Source organism: Aplysia californica, unplaced genomic scaffold (assembly GCF_000002075.1).
Source record: "Aplysia californica isolate F4 #8 unplaced genomic scaffold, AplCal3.0 scaffold00243, whole genome shotgun sequence".
Lineage (NCBI taxonomy): Eukaryota > Metazoa > Mollusca > Gastropoda > Aplysiida > Aplysiidae > Aplysia > Aplysia californica.
The window spans coordinates 902,669-917,039 of NW_004797513.1; the positions used below are offsets into that span (position 1 = coordinate 902,669).

At 40.4% G+C, this 14,371-nt stretch overlaps 1 protein-coding gene across 2 annotated transcripts; it reads left to right on the top strand.

Annotated features, from left to right (window-relative positions):
- Positions 1–1,899: 1,899 nt before the first annotated feature.
- LOC101860500 (glutathione synthetase) lies at positions 1,900–14,017 on the top strand (the record flags this gene model as incomplete). Of its 2 annotated transcripts, XM_035970254.1 has the most annotated exon segments (12): positions 1,901–2,430; positions 3,079–3,197; positions 3,816–4,002; positions 4,480–4,555; positions 5,531–5,700; positions 8,701–8,743; positions 9,103–9,176; positions 11,193–11,357; positions 11,806–11,875; positions 12,372–12,563; positions 13,468–13,549; positions 13,828–14,017. In XM_035970254.1, coding segments are annotated over 11 exon segments (1,337 nt in total), but the record flags the coding sequence as incomplete, so codon positions are not given.
- Between the last annotated feature and the right edge of the window lie 354 nt (positions 14,018–14,371).

The window sequence follows — 14,371 nt, forward strand, 5'->3', positions numbered from 1 at the left end:
TCGTATCAAATGAGAAGCTTAAATTTGGACACTTTTGTTTTCTGAAAATATTTTCAAACTAACTTTCTACACTTAGAGTATTACAGACCAAAGGTTTTTAAAAACAAAACATGTATAATTATATAATACATGCATTGATTTTTACCAACATTAAAAGATTCTTACGAGCGTTCAAGTGCGCTAAAAACTCAGCCACTAACGTGCAAATAGAGCTACTCTAGTTTTCCTACTTTCGGTTTGCGTTTGTTTGAGGAAAGAAAAGCACATCGACACAATAATGGTCATTTAGTGCTGGAAAAAAAGTAAGACAGACAGACAGAAACAACAGAGGGGAAAGTGAAGAAGTGGGACCTACCAGCGGCGTCCTCCAACCACCCACTTTTCGGTTTTTAGAACGTGTGAGGTACCGAGCCTGCAAAATGTGAACCGCAATAGAAGTAGCGAATGCTGAACTGTGATACTGTGTGAGCCACTAGCTTTAACTGGACAACTGTTAGCGCTGAAATATTGTCACAGCTACTCGCATATGTAATAGGTCTATATGCTTACTTGTTACTTGTTACTTGTGTGAAGGACCGACACCACTGCACAAGGGGCATCCCCATAAGCGCTCCGTCCCCTGAAGAAGCGCATCTCGCAGCGTGTAGATACTGACGGTTCCAAGTAATTGTTGATTCCATAGCTTTCTGCTCCTCCCACTGAGCCTTGATCTTCTGGAGGCGCCCCATCCAATTCAAAGGTCACGAAGTCGCTCAAGATGATGGTATTCAGATTCTTCTTCTTCTTGCACTTACCCCCGTTTTTCAATGAATGAACGCACTATTTCAGATTTGTCAAGACACAGCTTTCCTTCAGGTTTTGCTTTCCCAGCGAGCTCATCAGCCCGCTCATTGCCCTTGACCCCAGCATGGCCTGTGGTGAAGATCCACGTGATCTTTTTCTGTGTCGTCTTCTTCAGGAGTTTTGTCCATTCAGCTCTAAGGTTCCCACGTTCAATCTTCCTCAGAGTGCTCTGAGAGTCTGTTACAAAGATCATATGTGCTTGTCGAGTTGTTGTAACCCATTTGAGAGCCTGAATATTACCTCAATCTTCTTTCTCATGCTAGATGTTGTCATATCGTATACTCTCTACTGTTCCTGCACCAATCTTCTACATATTATGCTTCTACAACATACCCACATAAGCCCGCTACACACCTACAGTTGGGGGCTCTCGAGGCCTAGAGGTTAAGGTGTTCGCCTCTCGTTGAATAGGTCCCAAGTTCGAATACGGATAACGACGGAAAATTTTCTTCTCTAATATTTTATCCTTTCAGATCCTTTCCTGCTCTCTAACAATGTCCAGTTTTTTGCTTTCGTCAAAGATCCCTTGGTGCCCCAAAATCGAGCTGAGCATGTCATGTGGAAAAATTGGACCGAGGGATGGTGCAAAATACTAGCTCTAGATGTGAATTTGATATCTTGATAGGTAGCAACTGTAGCAAGAAAACACAATGTTGCTGTGAGTCTTTATGTGGAGATATTGCTTCTCTCATCACTGTACAGTAGACTGTTGCTCAATCATGGGCCTGTTCAGTTGTAGAATATAGCGGTATGCCGGCTCATCCATTCGTAACAAATTATCAAGGTCCGTCGGGTAGGCTCGTAATATCTCTTGAAAATTTGTGTGTGTGTTGATACTTCTTTTTAATAGACATTCTTTAGCTCAGATGATCCTCTTTCTAGATTTCTTTTTTTGATTTGAGAAAAAAAGAAGCTGCCAAATTGTCCAGGTAACTTGCTTCAGCCATTTCTTTGAAGTTTGGCCAAGCTACAACAGTACAAGGACTAACACTTTAAGGATGAAAAGCTGTACCTCTTAATGGAACTTCTCTCGTCACCAACTTTTACTTTCAGTTTAAGGACTACCCGGATCTAGCGGCTGTCGGTTAATCTGTTTGTTTATCGATAAATGAACTGCACGTCTAAAGGCGCCTGTAGAAAAACAAGTGTGTATGGGAGTGGTTAAAAATGTGCCGGCGACAATATCAGTTTGGTTGGCTTCAGTTCGACATTAGACAATGACATGTAACATATTTTGGGGGGCTTGCAGCAGTGAGGTGTGTCCCTTTGGTTGTTTCAGCCGGGAAGAAAATTTTAACACCTTAAAAACATTAATATCACCCTTAATATCACCCTGAATATAAAAATAATTATATTTTTGAATTCAGCGTGTCAACATTAACAAAGTCTACGAGTACACTGCTCGATTTATTGCTTATTTGCAGTTATATTTTTCTTTATTTGTTGTATTTGATAAGTTCAGGTCACGTGTGCTGTTCTGTGCTCCGCCTTGACAAAAGGGTGGTGTGGGTGTCCGGATACACACCGTGTTCTGTTAACTGACGGGTTTACTTGACGGTTCAAGTCGAACTATTATTCAAACTGGAGGTGTGTAGAGGCCAATAGACTTCACATTAGACCCCACTGTTTCTGTACTCAGCATGCCTGAAGTCCTATTGATGTGTTATGTTGTGACTTAAAAAATTTCCTCTCGTAAAATCTAAGTGTGATAAAAGACAGGCTGTATAGGCCCACAGCTCTTCTTTTCAAGCCTCCATGATGTCAAAATAACCTTCTTTGCGTTGCTTCCAAATAGACGACCCATACCTTGTTTTACATGTACACCTTGTCATCACTAAAACTTTATACAGCAGAAAGGACAGTTGTTTATAATTCAATGTTTTCCTCACCCATTTTTAATGGCCACTGAAGAGCTGTATATTCGTTATTCTGGCACAATGCTGGTTGTTTAATGTTCATTTTTAGTGGTTTTTTATCTTTTTTTTTTTTTCATTTCTCTTTTTTTCTGTAGATTTTTTTCTTTATTTCTATCGTGTTTCAAATAGATTTAGATCTAAAATTGCTATTATTGATCATGTTTGGAAAGGTTTATGCCAGAATTGTTCAAAGTCAGCCTGGTGTTCATCGTATAGTTCTGCAGATGGAGGTATGTAAAAAGCCTGTTAATTTACATCCAGAAACTTAGAATTTTCTACATGGCGTATTATTTAAAAAGCTTTTCGTTTCCCTCCTCAGACACATCCAGGTGCAGCTGACTGCGGCAGACATGGCGACGTCGATCAAAGATGTGGACTTGTCTGACAAAAGGCTACAGGAAATCCTCAGTGTAGCAAATGACTGGGCACTTTGCAATGGTACAGTCTTGTTAAAGTAGTGAAATGTGTACAGGGATATTTACAAGAATATATTATACAGGAATGGGTTAAATGCTTCCCTTTCTTCGGGACAGATTGAGTCTTAATTTTGGCTGATGATAATACTGATAATGTATTGCATTTATCCAGCACATTTCCATTTTGTGAACGCTCCTTGTATTGGCATCAGTTTGTTGTAAAATGTCCGTGGGCACTCCAATAGCCTTAGGTTCACTTTGTGATTGAAAGATCTAATGTGTTTAAAAGATAAAACAATTTTGTACATTTATTATTGTTAACAATATTGCCAAAATCATAATTCTGTATGGGTACTCACCTGCAAATATTCTGAAAAATACTGATGATGGTGTTAAAAACCGCGCTGGTTTCAATTTCATTAAATGTGAACTGTGATATGGCGACGGAATACTTTAAATTTTAAAACAGCGTCTTGGGGTCAATATGTACTTCTTCTTACTCTTTAGAAAGAAATTGTTAAGAACTTGTAACTAAGAGTAAGTTGACCGTCTGAACCTATGAAGCCCTCATTTCTTGCATTTATCTATTTATCTCAAGCCACAAAACAGATATTATTGAATTTAATTTTGCTTTCTTCAGGGACCAGTATAAAATCTGGCGCAAATGGAGTTGAAGCAGAAAAAGTCCTCCCAGCTCCCTACTCTCTGTTTCCCAGCGTTGTTCCGGCTCCTATCTTAGAGCACGCGAAGTCTACCATGACTCACTTCAACCGGCTCATGCACAAAGTCTCTATGGACCATGAGTTTTTAGAACAGTCTTTGAAAAAGTAAGTAGTGCTGTGGTATAGCTTATTGTGTTTTGATTTGTTCAAATGACCCTTTTAGACGTTTTCTGTATCATTAGAAAACGTATATTCATTACATTTATCCATGGATGTTTTGAGATTTTTATTTAATTATTTGAAAGGATTCTGTTCCTGTATATAGGAGCATGAAAAGGTGCCAGAAATGCTATACTGGATTTCATTCAAATTATTAATTGATCTTTCTACATCGAACTGAAAGGTTTGAAAACCCAAGATATGTGCAACAGAAGGACAGTTCCACCAGTCCTGTCCATTGTCTACTCCAAAAGTCCTTATTTTTCACTCGTACCAACTCCGTTGTATTATGCCTTCCCAACTCTATATTCATGCTAGTGGACAACTTTTTAATTACGAGAACAATGACAATGCAGGGGTTGGGGTGGAGAGGGATGGCTTGCCCATATATTAATATTGTGGTTATTTTCCTCGTGTCAACAGTGTGATTCAAGTAGACCCTTTCATGCTGAGCTTATGGAACGTCTACTGTAAAGTCAGGGAGTCGGGGATCAAGCAGGTAAAATAAGAATATCGATTAAGTGAATTATTTTACTTTTATTGATCTGCAGGGGGGAATTAGGTTTAAAGTGGCGTATAACGGTAAATACATGTAATTAACACTGTTATATTTATAATTATGTGGCGGTACCTCTAGATACATTATCTATTTCTGAAAAAAAAACCGGTGCCTGTGTTGGATTTATAAGGAGCTTCAATGTTTCATGCAAAAGAAATAAGTCTGATTTCAGTGTGTCGATAATAATAATTTTTATCGATTATCTGGTGGGACGTCGTGACCCTTTCAGCTGGGATTGGCCCTGGCAGACAGATCTCATGCAGCCCATCTCTCAAACGATTTAAATAATGTTGATGGGGAGTCATTAAAACTTTTACAATTACATTTTTTTTTCAATTTTGAAAGGGATGGTGGCGAGTGTGTATAATTTATTTTTGTTATATAATCTGTGGGTCCACACTTTAGCATGATGTGGGTAGTAATATAAGATTTCATTCGCTGTCTGTTTCTGAACTTTAAAAGTTTGTTTCACTTTCTAGTTGTGCCAGTTGTGCCAGTTGTGCCAGTTGTGCCAGTTGTGCCAGTTGTGCCAGTTGTGCCAGTTGTGCCAGTTGTGCCAGTTGTGCCAGTTGTGCCAGCTGTGCAAGTTGTGCCAGTTGTGCCAGTTGTGCCAGTTGTGCCAGTTGTGCCAGTTGTGCCAGTTGTGCCAGTTGTGCCAGTTGTGCCAGTTGTGCCAGTTGTGCCAGTTGTTTAGCTGTTTGAGTTGTTTGTTTGCTTTCATCTACATTTTGTAGAAGAGTGTAAAAAAAAAAAATCTATTTGATTGTTTATTCGTTTGTTTTGTTTCTACTTTTATTTGGTATCGTTGTTCTTTTTTATTCGGGATGGGGGGGGGGGGGGGGGGGGTGGAAGCTTTTGCTCCAACAAGTTTCTATATAAGGTTTTCATGTTTTCTAATCTAAAATCTGTTCTCAGCCGCTTCATCTCGGCTTGTTCCGAAATGACTTCATGCTGAACTGTTTAGATGATAGCGTATCTCCTGGTCAGATTGTCAGCGCAGACCGGTTAGTGCTCAAGCAGATTGAGTTCAATACCATCGCTACAAGTGGTGGGGGAATCGCGAGCCAGATTACAGATTTGCACAGGTGAGGTGAATTAATAGTATCGTAGTATAAAACCGTTATTCGGACTCTACTACCGTTGTATGCAGCTGCAGACAGATCTTGATGTTTAATTGCTCTCTCTCTCTCTCTCTCTCTCTCTCTCTCTCTCTCTCTCTCTCTCTCTCTCTCTCTCTCTGTGTCCCTCTCCCTTTCCTCATACACAAGAACACAGACATACTCCCATAATAATTTAACCTTTGCAAATTCATATAATTATGTACCAAGTAGAAAATCATTAATTGATGTTAAGTATCTGCACACAATAGTTTAGGTATGACATTTGAAATTTGATTTAGAAAATCGGTGATAATGTAATTATTGTATTGATGAAGGAAAGAGACCCTTACTGTTCTTAGTTATTTGAAAGTGTATGTGCTGTATGTAGAAATTTGACACACAAAATGGTCATGATTCAGGTTAATGATTGTAAGTGCAGATGTTTTAATCCAGTATTAACACTTTTAACGTTATTTAGATGGTGTTCTGATTTGACCCTGCCTGTAAAGGCCAACTGGAGCTGAGAAGGAAATAATGTCCCAGCAGACAGACAGATATACTCTATTAAAAAAAAAACAACAAACAAACTTATCCAGAAAGGAATTTAGCTCATGTTGGAGCAGAGGACCCTAGGACTAATGCTAACATTACTTAAACGCAATCCCACATCATCACTCATTACCACCATTATTTCTAAAATCACCATTGCTCTCAGATCATTAACTTGTGCAATCCTTGAATCTCTATCTGTAACCGATACTTGTCATAATAAGAATGCACGTAATGCACTATTGGGCATAATCATATGCACTTTTTTCTAACAATCAGATGGCGTCATTCTCATATAAATAGGCAAGGGATAAAAAAAGGAGAGAAAAAATCATATTTTCTATACGTGCAATAGTGAAATGCCGTATTGCTATACCCCCAGAAGGGCGTTTGATTGAGATCATCAGTGTCATGACTATCACAATAATAAACTCGCACAAAAAAGTCAAGGAACAAAAATTCAATGAAAGATAACTGAAGAACAGTTTAATCGAATTTATTCATTTTTTCACAAAAGATGTATTCGACTCTAGATTAAGTGTGTACAATTTGAGATTTCAACAACAACGAGAAGTTCATGTAAAATGAGGTTAAGTCACACTGGACGGATTTCAAAATCTGAACAGCCATAGTTCTACATGAACATTGTCAATAGTGGATGTAGCCACTCTGTTTGATCAAACACTCGGCACAGCGTCGAAGCATGGACAGGACATGCCTTCGGAGAACTTGTTGGCATAGGTTCTGCACTCCTGGACTAGGTAGCCCAAGAGTTGTTGAAGGTGTTGTGCAGGAGGGTGGTTGTCCCTTATTCACCGGTCAATGTGATCCCAAATATTCTCTATTGGGTTCAAATCCGGATTACAAGCTGGTCAGTCCATGCAGGTGACAGCTCGCTGCTGCAGGAATTCCCCCACGATGTGTGCGCGATGTGGCGTGGCGTTGTCATCCTGCAGTACAACCTGGGGTCCAATCTGCTGCAGGAATTCCCCCACGATGTGTGTGCGATGTGGCGTGGCGTTGTCATCCTGCAGTACAACCTGGGGTCCAATCTGCTGCAGGTAAGGAACAGCACGGGAACGCAGGATTTCCTTCCTGTACCTTGTCGCCGTCAAATTGCCCTGTATATGGTACAGGAGGTCCTTTGGTGAGCTGAGAAGCCTCCCTACACCAGAACGGACCCTCCACCGTAGGGCGCCACCTGCTGGGTGCACTCATGGTGGAACAGCTCTCCTCGGCGCCTCCAGACGTGGGATCCCCTATCTGGGTGCAGCAGGCTGAATCTGGATTCGTCCGAGAAGACTACTTAGTCCCACTGATATTGTGTCACTGCGAATGGCGAGCAGAACAAGCCCGGCAAGCTGCTTTGTGGGGCGGCGTGTGCCTTGGGCGCCTGGCAGGGACATGAGTAGCGAACCTGGCTCTACGGATACGGTTCCTTACCGTCTCCTCGTTCTCGTAGACATTGTCTGTCACCCGTAGTTGGTCCCTGGTGCCGTTTGCAGTGGTGGTTTGTGACGTCACGGCTTGTTTAACGATGAACCGGTCGATGCTGTTGTTGGTCAAACGGAGCGGTCCTGGTCGAGGCTTGTCCTGGACCCTTCCAGTCGCTCACCAACGTTCTTACAGCCTCTATATGACTGATGGGGACACCCAAGTCGATGTGCATCAACTGGGAACGTGGAGTCATCTTGGAGCGGGGTAAGGGCTCATCCTTCGTCGACGTCAGGCAACGAGCGTTGTTGTAATGAAAGATGGCTGAAAAACGCTGGCTTATAAAGGGTTGTAAGTGAACAATATCCACAGCTAAGACATCTGTTTAGCACGTGCCAAGCTTATTTTAGCTAGCAGTCCCTATGCCAATGTTGTTGAGTCAGAGAAATTTAGCCCATTTTTCATGCTTTTCGGCTGTGTTTCATAATGCCCTGCGCCGTCGCTATGAAGCTGGTGCTGGTAAATTTGCCGTACAGGCAAACTGTATCTAGTCGTCAGTGTGTGTGCCAAGTTTGGTTGACTGGTCGTAACGGGTTTGTGAGATATTAAAGTTTGGATTTGACAGGTGAAAACACAAGCTGTTCCTTGACTTTTTGGGCGAGTTTATAATAATTATCATTTAAAATCGAGAATGATTTTGAGAGGACTGATCGCGTCGCATTTTATTGTGCAACAGTACAGCTCTCATGACCTTAATTCAGTTGTGTAACATTGTTCGTTTTTTAGGGGTTTTTTTTTCAAAATACTTCAGATTAACAGCATGTACTGAGAGGATTTTTAATTAATGTATGCCCTGCTCTCAAAGGGCTATTAATTCACTTTTCAAAGGTGTGTAAAAATGTGGAAAGTTTGAAAAGTCAGTACGGTTTAAACGGTTTTGCATTCATTCTGAAAAAGTAGAAAAATAGTATTTTACATTAAGAGTTTTATCATTTTTTACAGACTATCTCTCGGAATGGCAGGGAAAGACTTTAAACCGGAACAGGTTAGTCCTTTATATTTTTGTACAATTATTTCATAAATGTTCTATTCTATTTTTTAATACGGGGTTTCCGCTACTGGTGAATTTTATATTCTGAAGGATGTTCTGGAAAATATGAATGTACTCGGTGTCTAAAAAGAAAAAAGACCCATTTCAAGTACCTCGGCTTAAATAAGATGGGGATGAGAAGAAAGGGCATTTCAGAATATATGCACAAACATCGGCTCACTGTAACCTGAATGCGGAGGGAGATTTGTGGGCCTGTTGAGAATGAAATTGTTCTGTGACTTTTTCCAGTGATTGTTATGTCAAATTAACTCTAGTACAAACTTAACCATACTATACACTGTTTTTCACTGCAGCTTCCTGACAACAAACCTGCTGTGGGACTTGCCGACGGCTTGGTTAAAGCGTGGGAACTCTACGGAAATCCCAGGTACAGAGTGACATATTTGATGTCTACTATCCTCTGGCTTGGTAATCTAATACGCGTTTTGAACTATTGGACAGTGACACACTTGATGCCTGTAAGCCGAACGTTTTGGTAATCTAGTTAGCGTTTTGAACCGGTAGGGAGTGAGACATGGATGCTTTCATGACCTTAGTTTAGCAGTTTAGACAGCATTTGGGAGCTCTCGTGGCCTAGAGGTTAAGGTGTTGGCCTCTCATTCAAAGGTCCCGGGTTCGAATCCGGGTAGCGACCGAAAAATTTTCTTCTCTAAAATTGTCTCCTTTCACCCACTTTCCTGCTCTCTAGCAATGTTCTGTTGTCTGCTTTCGTTTCCACTTTCTGCCCCCACCCCCTCACCTCCTTTGCCCCCTCTTCTGGGCTCCTGACTCTTTCTGCAGCCTTTCTACTTCTACTCCTTGGCTCCTCCTAACTGCTGCCTTTCTGCCACACCCCTGATCTTCAGGTAGGAAAGATCTACACCTAGCCTTCTCGGACAAGGGCGAAAAATCTCGGAGGGCCCGTGTGCAAGTTGCGCACGTTAAAGATCCCGTGGTGGTCTAAAATCGATAAGAGTAGGCTTCGGCCGCCACCCGGGCAAAATTCAAAATTTCCTACCAACTGAAAATATTAGGTGTGTCCCGCGCGCTCATATGACCTTATGCAGTTGCGAACGCCGTAAAAACTTACCAAAAAAAGACAGCATTTTAAAGCCACATACAGAGTGAGACATTGATGCTTTCAAGTCCACAGTTTAGTTATTTAGAAAGCATTTTGAACTCTCATAGAGAGCGAGACATTTGATGCTTGCAAAACTCATAGTTCAGCTTGTGATTCAGTATATATTTGGATCAGGTAGAGAGTGAGACGTTGAACTTTCTCAAGCCTATAGTTTTGTAACACACTGAAAATTTAGAACTTTTGTCAAGGTACAGATTACGATTTGTTCTGTGTTGATTTTTTTTCACTAGGCTACTATTTCTTTGTTTGAATTCTGAGTGGGAAAATGTGTCAATGTGATTTTAAAAGTCGTTTGGATCTTCTCTGTGAGTCAATTTTTAGAAAGACAATTGCAAAAATTAATCTCTCTCTATTTATCCAAATCTTTTTTGAGTTAAAGAATATAAATGAAAACGTACTTTGATAATGGGTAGATTAGATATCTGATTGAGTTCTTACCGTCTTTGCTTTGAATAAATACGGTTTCATTATTTATTCGCTCTGGTTGACAACACTAGCAATCAAATTACCCGAAGTTATATGTTTTGTGTGATTTTTAAACTCTGTTTTGTCTTCATTTGTTCTGGTTGACATGTTAAATTATTCCACCCATAGTTAGCCATCACGTGGATATTCTGTCCTCGGCACTCTGGAGTGAAAGGCAATGAGGAGGCTGATAGGCTGGCAGGCAGTGCCGTGGTTGATGGTGAGGTGAAATTTGACAAAGGAGAAGTGTTGAAGACCCTGGAGAAAAAGTTGCAGGATGAAGAAGACAGGGAGACAGCAGAACACCACGCATTCTTTAGGATGTGGAAATGGGGATAGAGGGGGAAGAAGGAAGAAAGGAACGATTATCTGGAAAGGAAAGATGTCGCCATAATCAGACAGCCACCGGAACAATCAGTATGGATACCTTGCGAGCTTTGGTGCTGGGGGAACTGTGCACTTATCGACCTGTCCGGTGTGCAATGATGCTGTTGCCCAGGACAGGTAATACAGGTAGTTAAGTGGCGTCGGTGACTTAGTGGTTAGTCTACCGGACTCGTTATCGTGAGATTGCGGATTCGGGGGTTCCGGCCTCAGCTCGGTCCGACGTTGTGTCCTTTTGAAAGGCTTTTTACACGAATTTCCCATTTGGTTCGGTCCTTTCGGAGATGGACGTTAAACTTGGAGTCCCGCCTCTTAAGTAACCTAATAATGTTCATAAGGGCGTTGAACCTTTTCACCATTTCAACGCCCATTGTTAGTTGAAAAACAATTTTTGAGACTGTTGTTACTCCACAGAGCTGTGATCATATTCGTAGTGGGTACCTCGGAGCGAAATGTCATTGATCAGAGATGGCTGGAATTCAAAGTTTACGACCGGAACCCGAATATCCGGATTCTACGCAAATCGTTCTTAGACATTTATGACCACGGCCTTTTGGATGACGAGACCAGACTCATTTTGTGGGTAGAAATTATGTAACAGTTTTTGTTTACATTTTAACTGCTTTATATTTTATATCAGTTGCTTTTTAGTAACGACTAGCTGGGCAGAAAGAAATTATTTGTACTGTTGATAAATGTTTTGTTGTTGGAATATTCATCTAATATCTTTTAAAAGTTGAATATCATTTAATTCTATTTCTTCCTATATGAAAAACCCAAGAGTTCAAAGCCCCTAGATACCCCTTTCAGAATCAGTATTACTTTTCCGTTTCAAATATGTTTGCTTTCAGCAAACTTATGGGATGATTCAGTCTTGAGTGCTACTTTAATCTTACTGTTTGGTATACGTACACAGGCCATGCATTCTTTTGTCAGATTGTTGAATGTGGTAAAAACGTTTTTACTGGGTTTATTCGAAACAACTGTTCACTGTAATATTTTCTTTTATTCTTATCTTGTCTACCAGAGATGGAGATGAAGTAGCACTGATCTACTTGAGGGATGGATACACAGCAGAAAGCCACACTTCTCAAAAGGTCAGTCAGGATCTTATTCTGCTAATAAATATTACGTTTTTATTCCTGAATTTTTCATAGAAACCTTCAGGTTATGCTGTTTTAGCTCTTTCTTTTAGAGCTGGCTGCTTCAAGTGGCCCGAGAGCAAAGGATATAGAACTCTTACACATGCATCTCCATTTCATGTTGTGTTCTTACATATCACTTTTCCCCGTTTTTACATCTCACAATCCTTTCTATGCACATTCAAGATCCGCACATGTTTCAAGTTTATGTTGTCTCTATGATTAACAATAATTTGTGGGGTCAACTATCCATTTTGGTCAAAAGTTATTAAAGTTATTTTGTTGCTTTTCTGTGAACTCTTCTTGAGAAGATGGAGTCGGTAGCCTGTCAGCCTGCGCTACTATAATCAAATTCCCCTTCCCCTGGAATTTTGTTCTCTTTATTAATCATTTAGCATCATTCTGATTGTCGTCCTTTGTTAACATAATGTTCCTTTTTTGTCTTTCCCAGGAATGGGACGCCCGGCTGAAGTGTGAACTGTCTCGTGCCATCAAATGTCCCTCTGTACAACTTCAGCTGGCCGGGGCCAAGAAAATCCAACAAGAGCTGACTCGGCCCGGGGCTCTGGAACGTTTTGTCTCTGACCCACAGGTGGTCAACACACTGAGGGACACCTTTGCTGACCAGTACAGTCTGGATCTGGTACATTTTTCATTTGCCATTCTATTTTTAGACTTGTTTTTAATAATGATAATAACAAATATAGCATTTGTACAGCGTGTATTTGTTTATTACATGTATTATAATAATTTTGAATACCATTTGTATAACGCATTATCTATTTTTAACCATGATTATAATAAACAGCATTTATCTAGCGTATACTGCTTTATAATAATGCTAATGAAATATGGCATAATCTGTTTGTTGTGTATTTGTTTATAATAATGGTAATAATAGGTAGCATTTGTATAGCGCATATCATTGCTTTACAACAAGCTTTATTCGTTTCAATTTGTATGGAAGAAAATGGCTGCCAACGTATAGTGACTTCCATAGCTTGTGAGTCCACTGAACGTTAAAATTTTCATTTTTTCGTGCTTTAATCAACGACCTTCAGTAAAACCTACACAGAAATGTATTTTTAAATGTACGTTAAAGATGCTGAGCTAGAACGAAAAAAATAGATAACAGTTGCCAAATCGTCGAACAAATGCCTACTTCTTCGATTTTTCTCTTTTGAAGACCGACTGATTTCATCACAATACAACATAAACGAACTACAACATGGTTAGGTGTGCAATCGGTCCACCTAATGATAGTAGCCTTTATAAGGTACTAAGAAATACACTATCGCAGCAAACATTTTGCGGACTCGGTATATCATTTTTTTCTGGCCGAAAATACAAAGTAATGAAACAAGGGAATTCTATCAACAAACATGTGAGAACCCAAACAAGATGCTTTTAGCCAACCCTTTCGTGTAAACTTGGGAGAGGGGGAAGCAGCCATGGCATTGTACCACCTGCCATGATACCCATTGTCCAACCAAGTACTTCAGTAATCGACTTTATTGAGATAGATTTTATCTGGATTGTGTTTTCAGAACCAAGAAGGGGATGCTGCCGTGAAGCTCGCCCTGCAGTCTCCAGAGAAATTTGTCTTGAAACCCCAACGTGAAGGTGGAGGTTAGCAGTTCTTTGATTATCCGTCTATTGTGTCTCCTGTATCTGATAGATATTGAGAATCTTTTCAAAATTTAGTCGGAGTAATTTTAATGAATATAGAAAAAGCCACCTAATGTACCTCATATGGCTCAAAGATGTGCTTGTACGTATCACCCAGCATACCTTTACGGCGGTAAATCAATGAGGGTTTTAAAACAATTACAACTGTTACTGAGAAAAACAAGGTAGATTTTGTATTTATGCTGCAACTGGTTGTGCATCACTATGTTTATCCTCAGGTAACAACTTGTACAATGATGACATCACCAATTTCTTCACGGAGCACAATCGCTCCAAAGAGCGGAGTGCGTACATTCTGATGGAGAAAATATCCTCATGGCAACAGAAGAACTATCTTGTCAAGCCTGGAGTCCCTTTTGCTTTGTCAGATGTCGTCAGTGAATTGGGCGTATATGGAGTATACATTGGGTAAATATTACATCGCTTTTGAAGATGTTTTCTTCTTTTTCCAATCGCGTAAATGGAGGTGGCGTCGGTAGCCTAGTGGTTAGGCTACCGGACTCGTAATCGTGAGATTGCGGGTTCGGGGGTTCGAGTCTCAGCTTGGTCCGACGTTGTGTCCTTGGGAAATACCCTTTACACGAATTTCCCATTTGGCTCGGACCTTTCGGAGATGGACGTTAAACTCGGAGGCCCCGCATCTTAAGTAACCAAACAGTGTTGATAGGGGCGTTAAACCTATACTATTTCACAATTTTTACGCATTGGGTAAAAATTACATCGTTTTTGAAGATGTTTTTACCTTTCACAGTCGAATAGCCA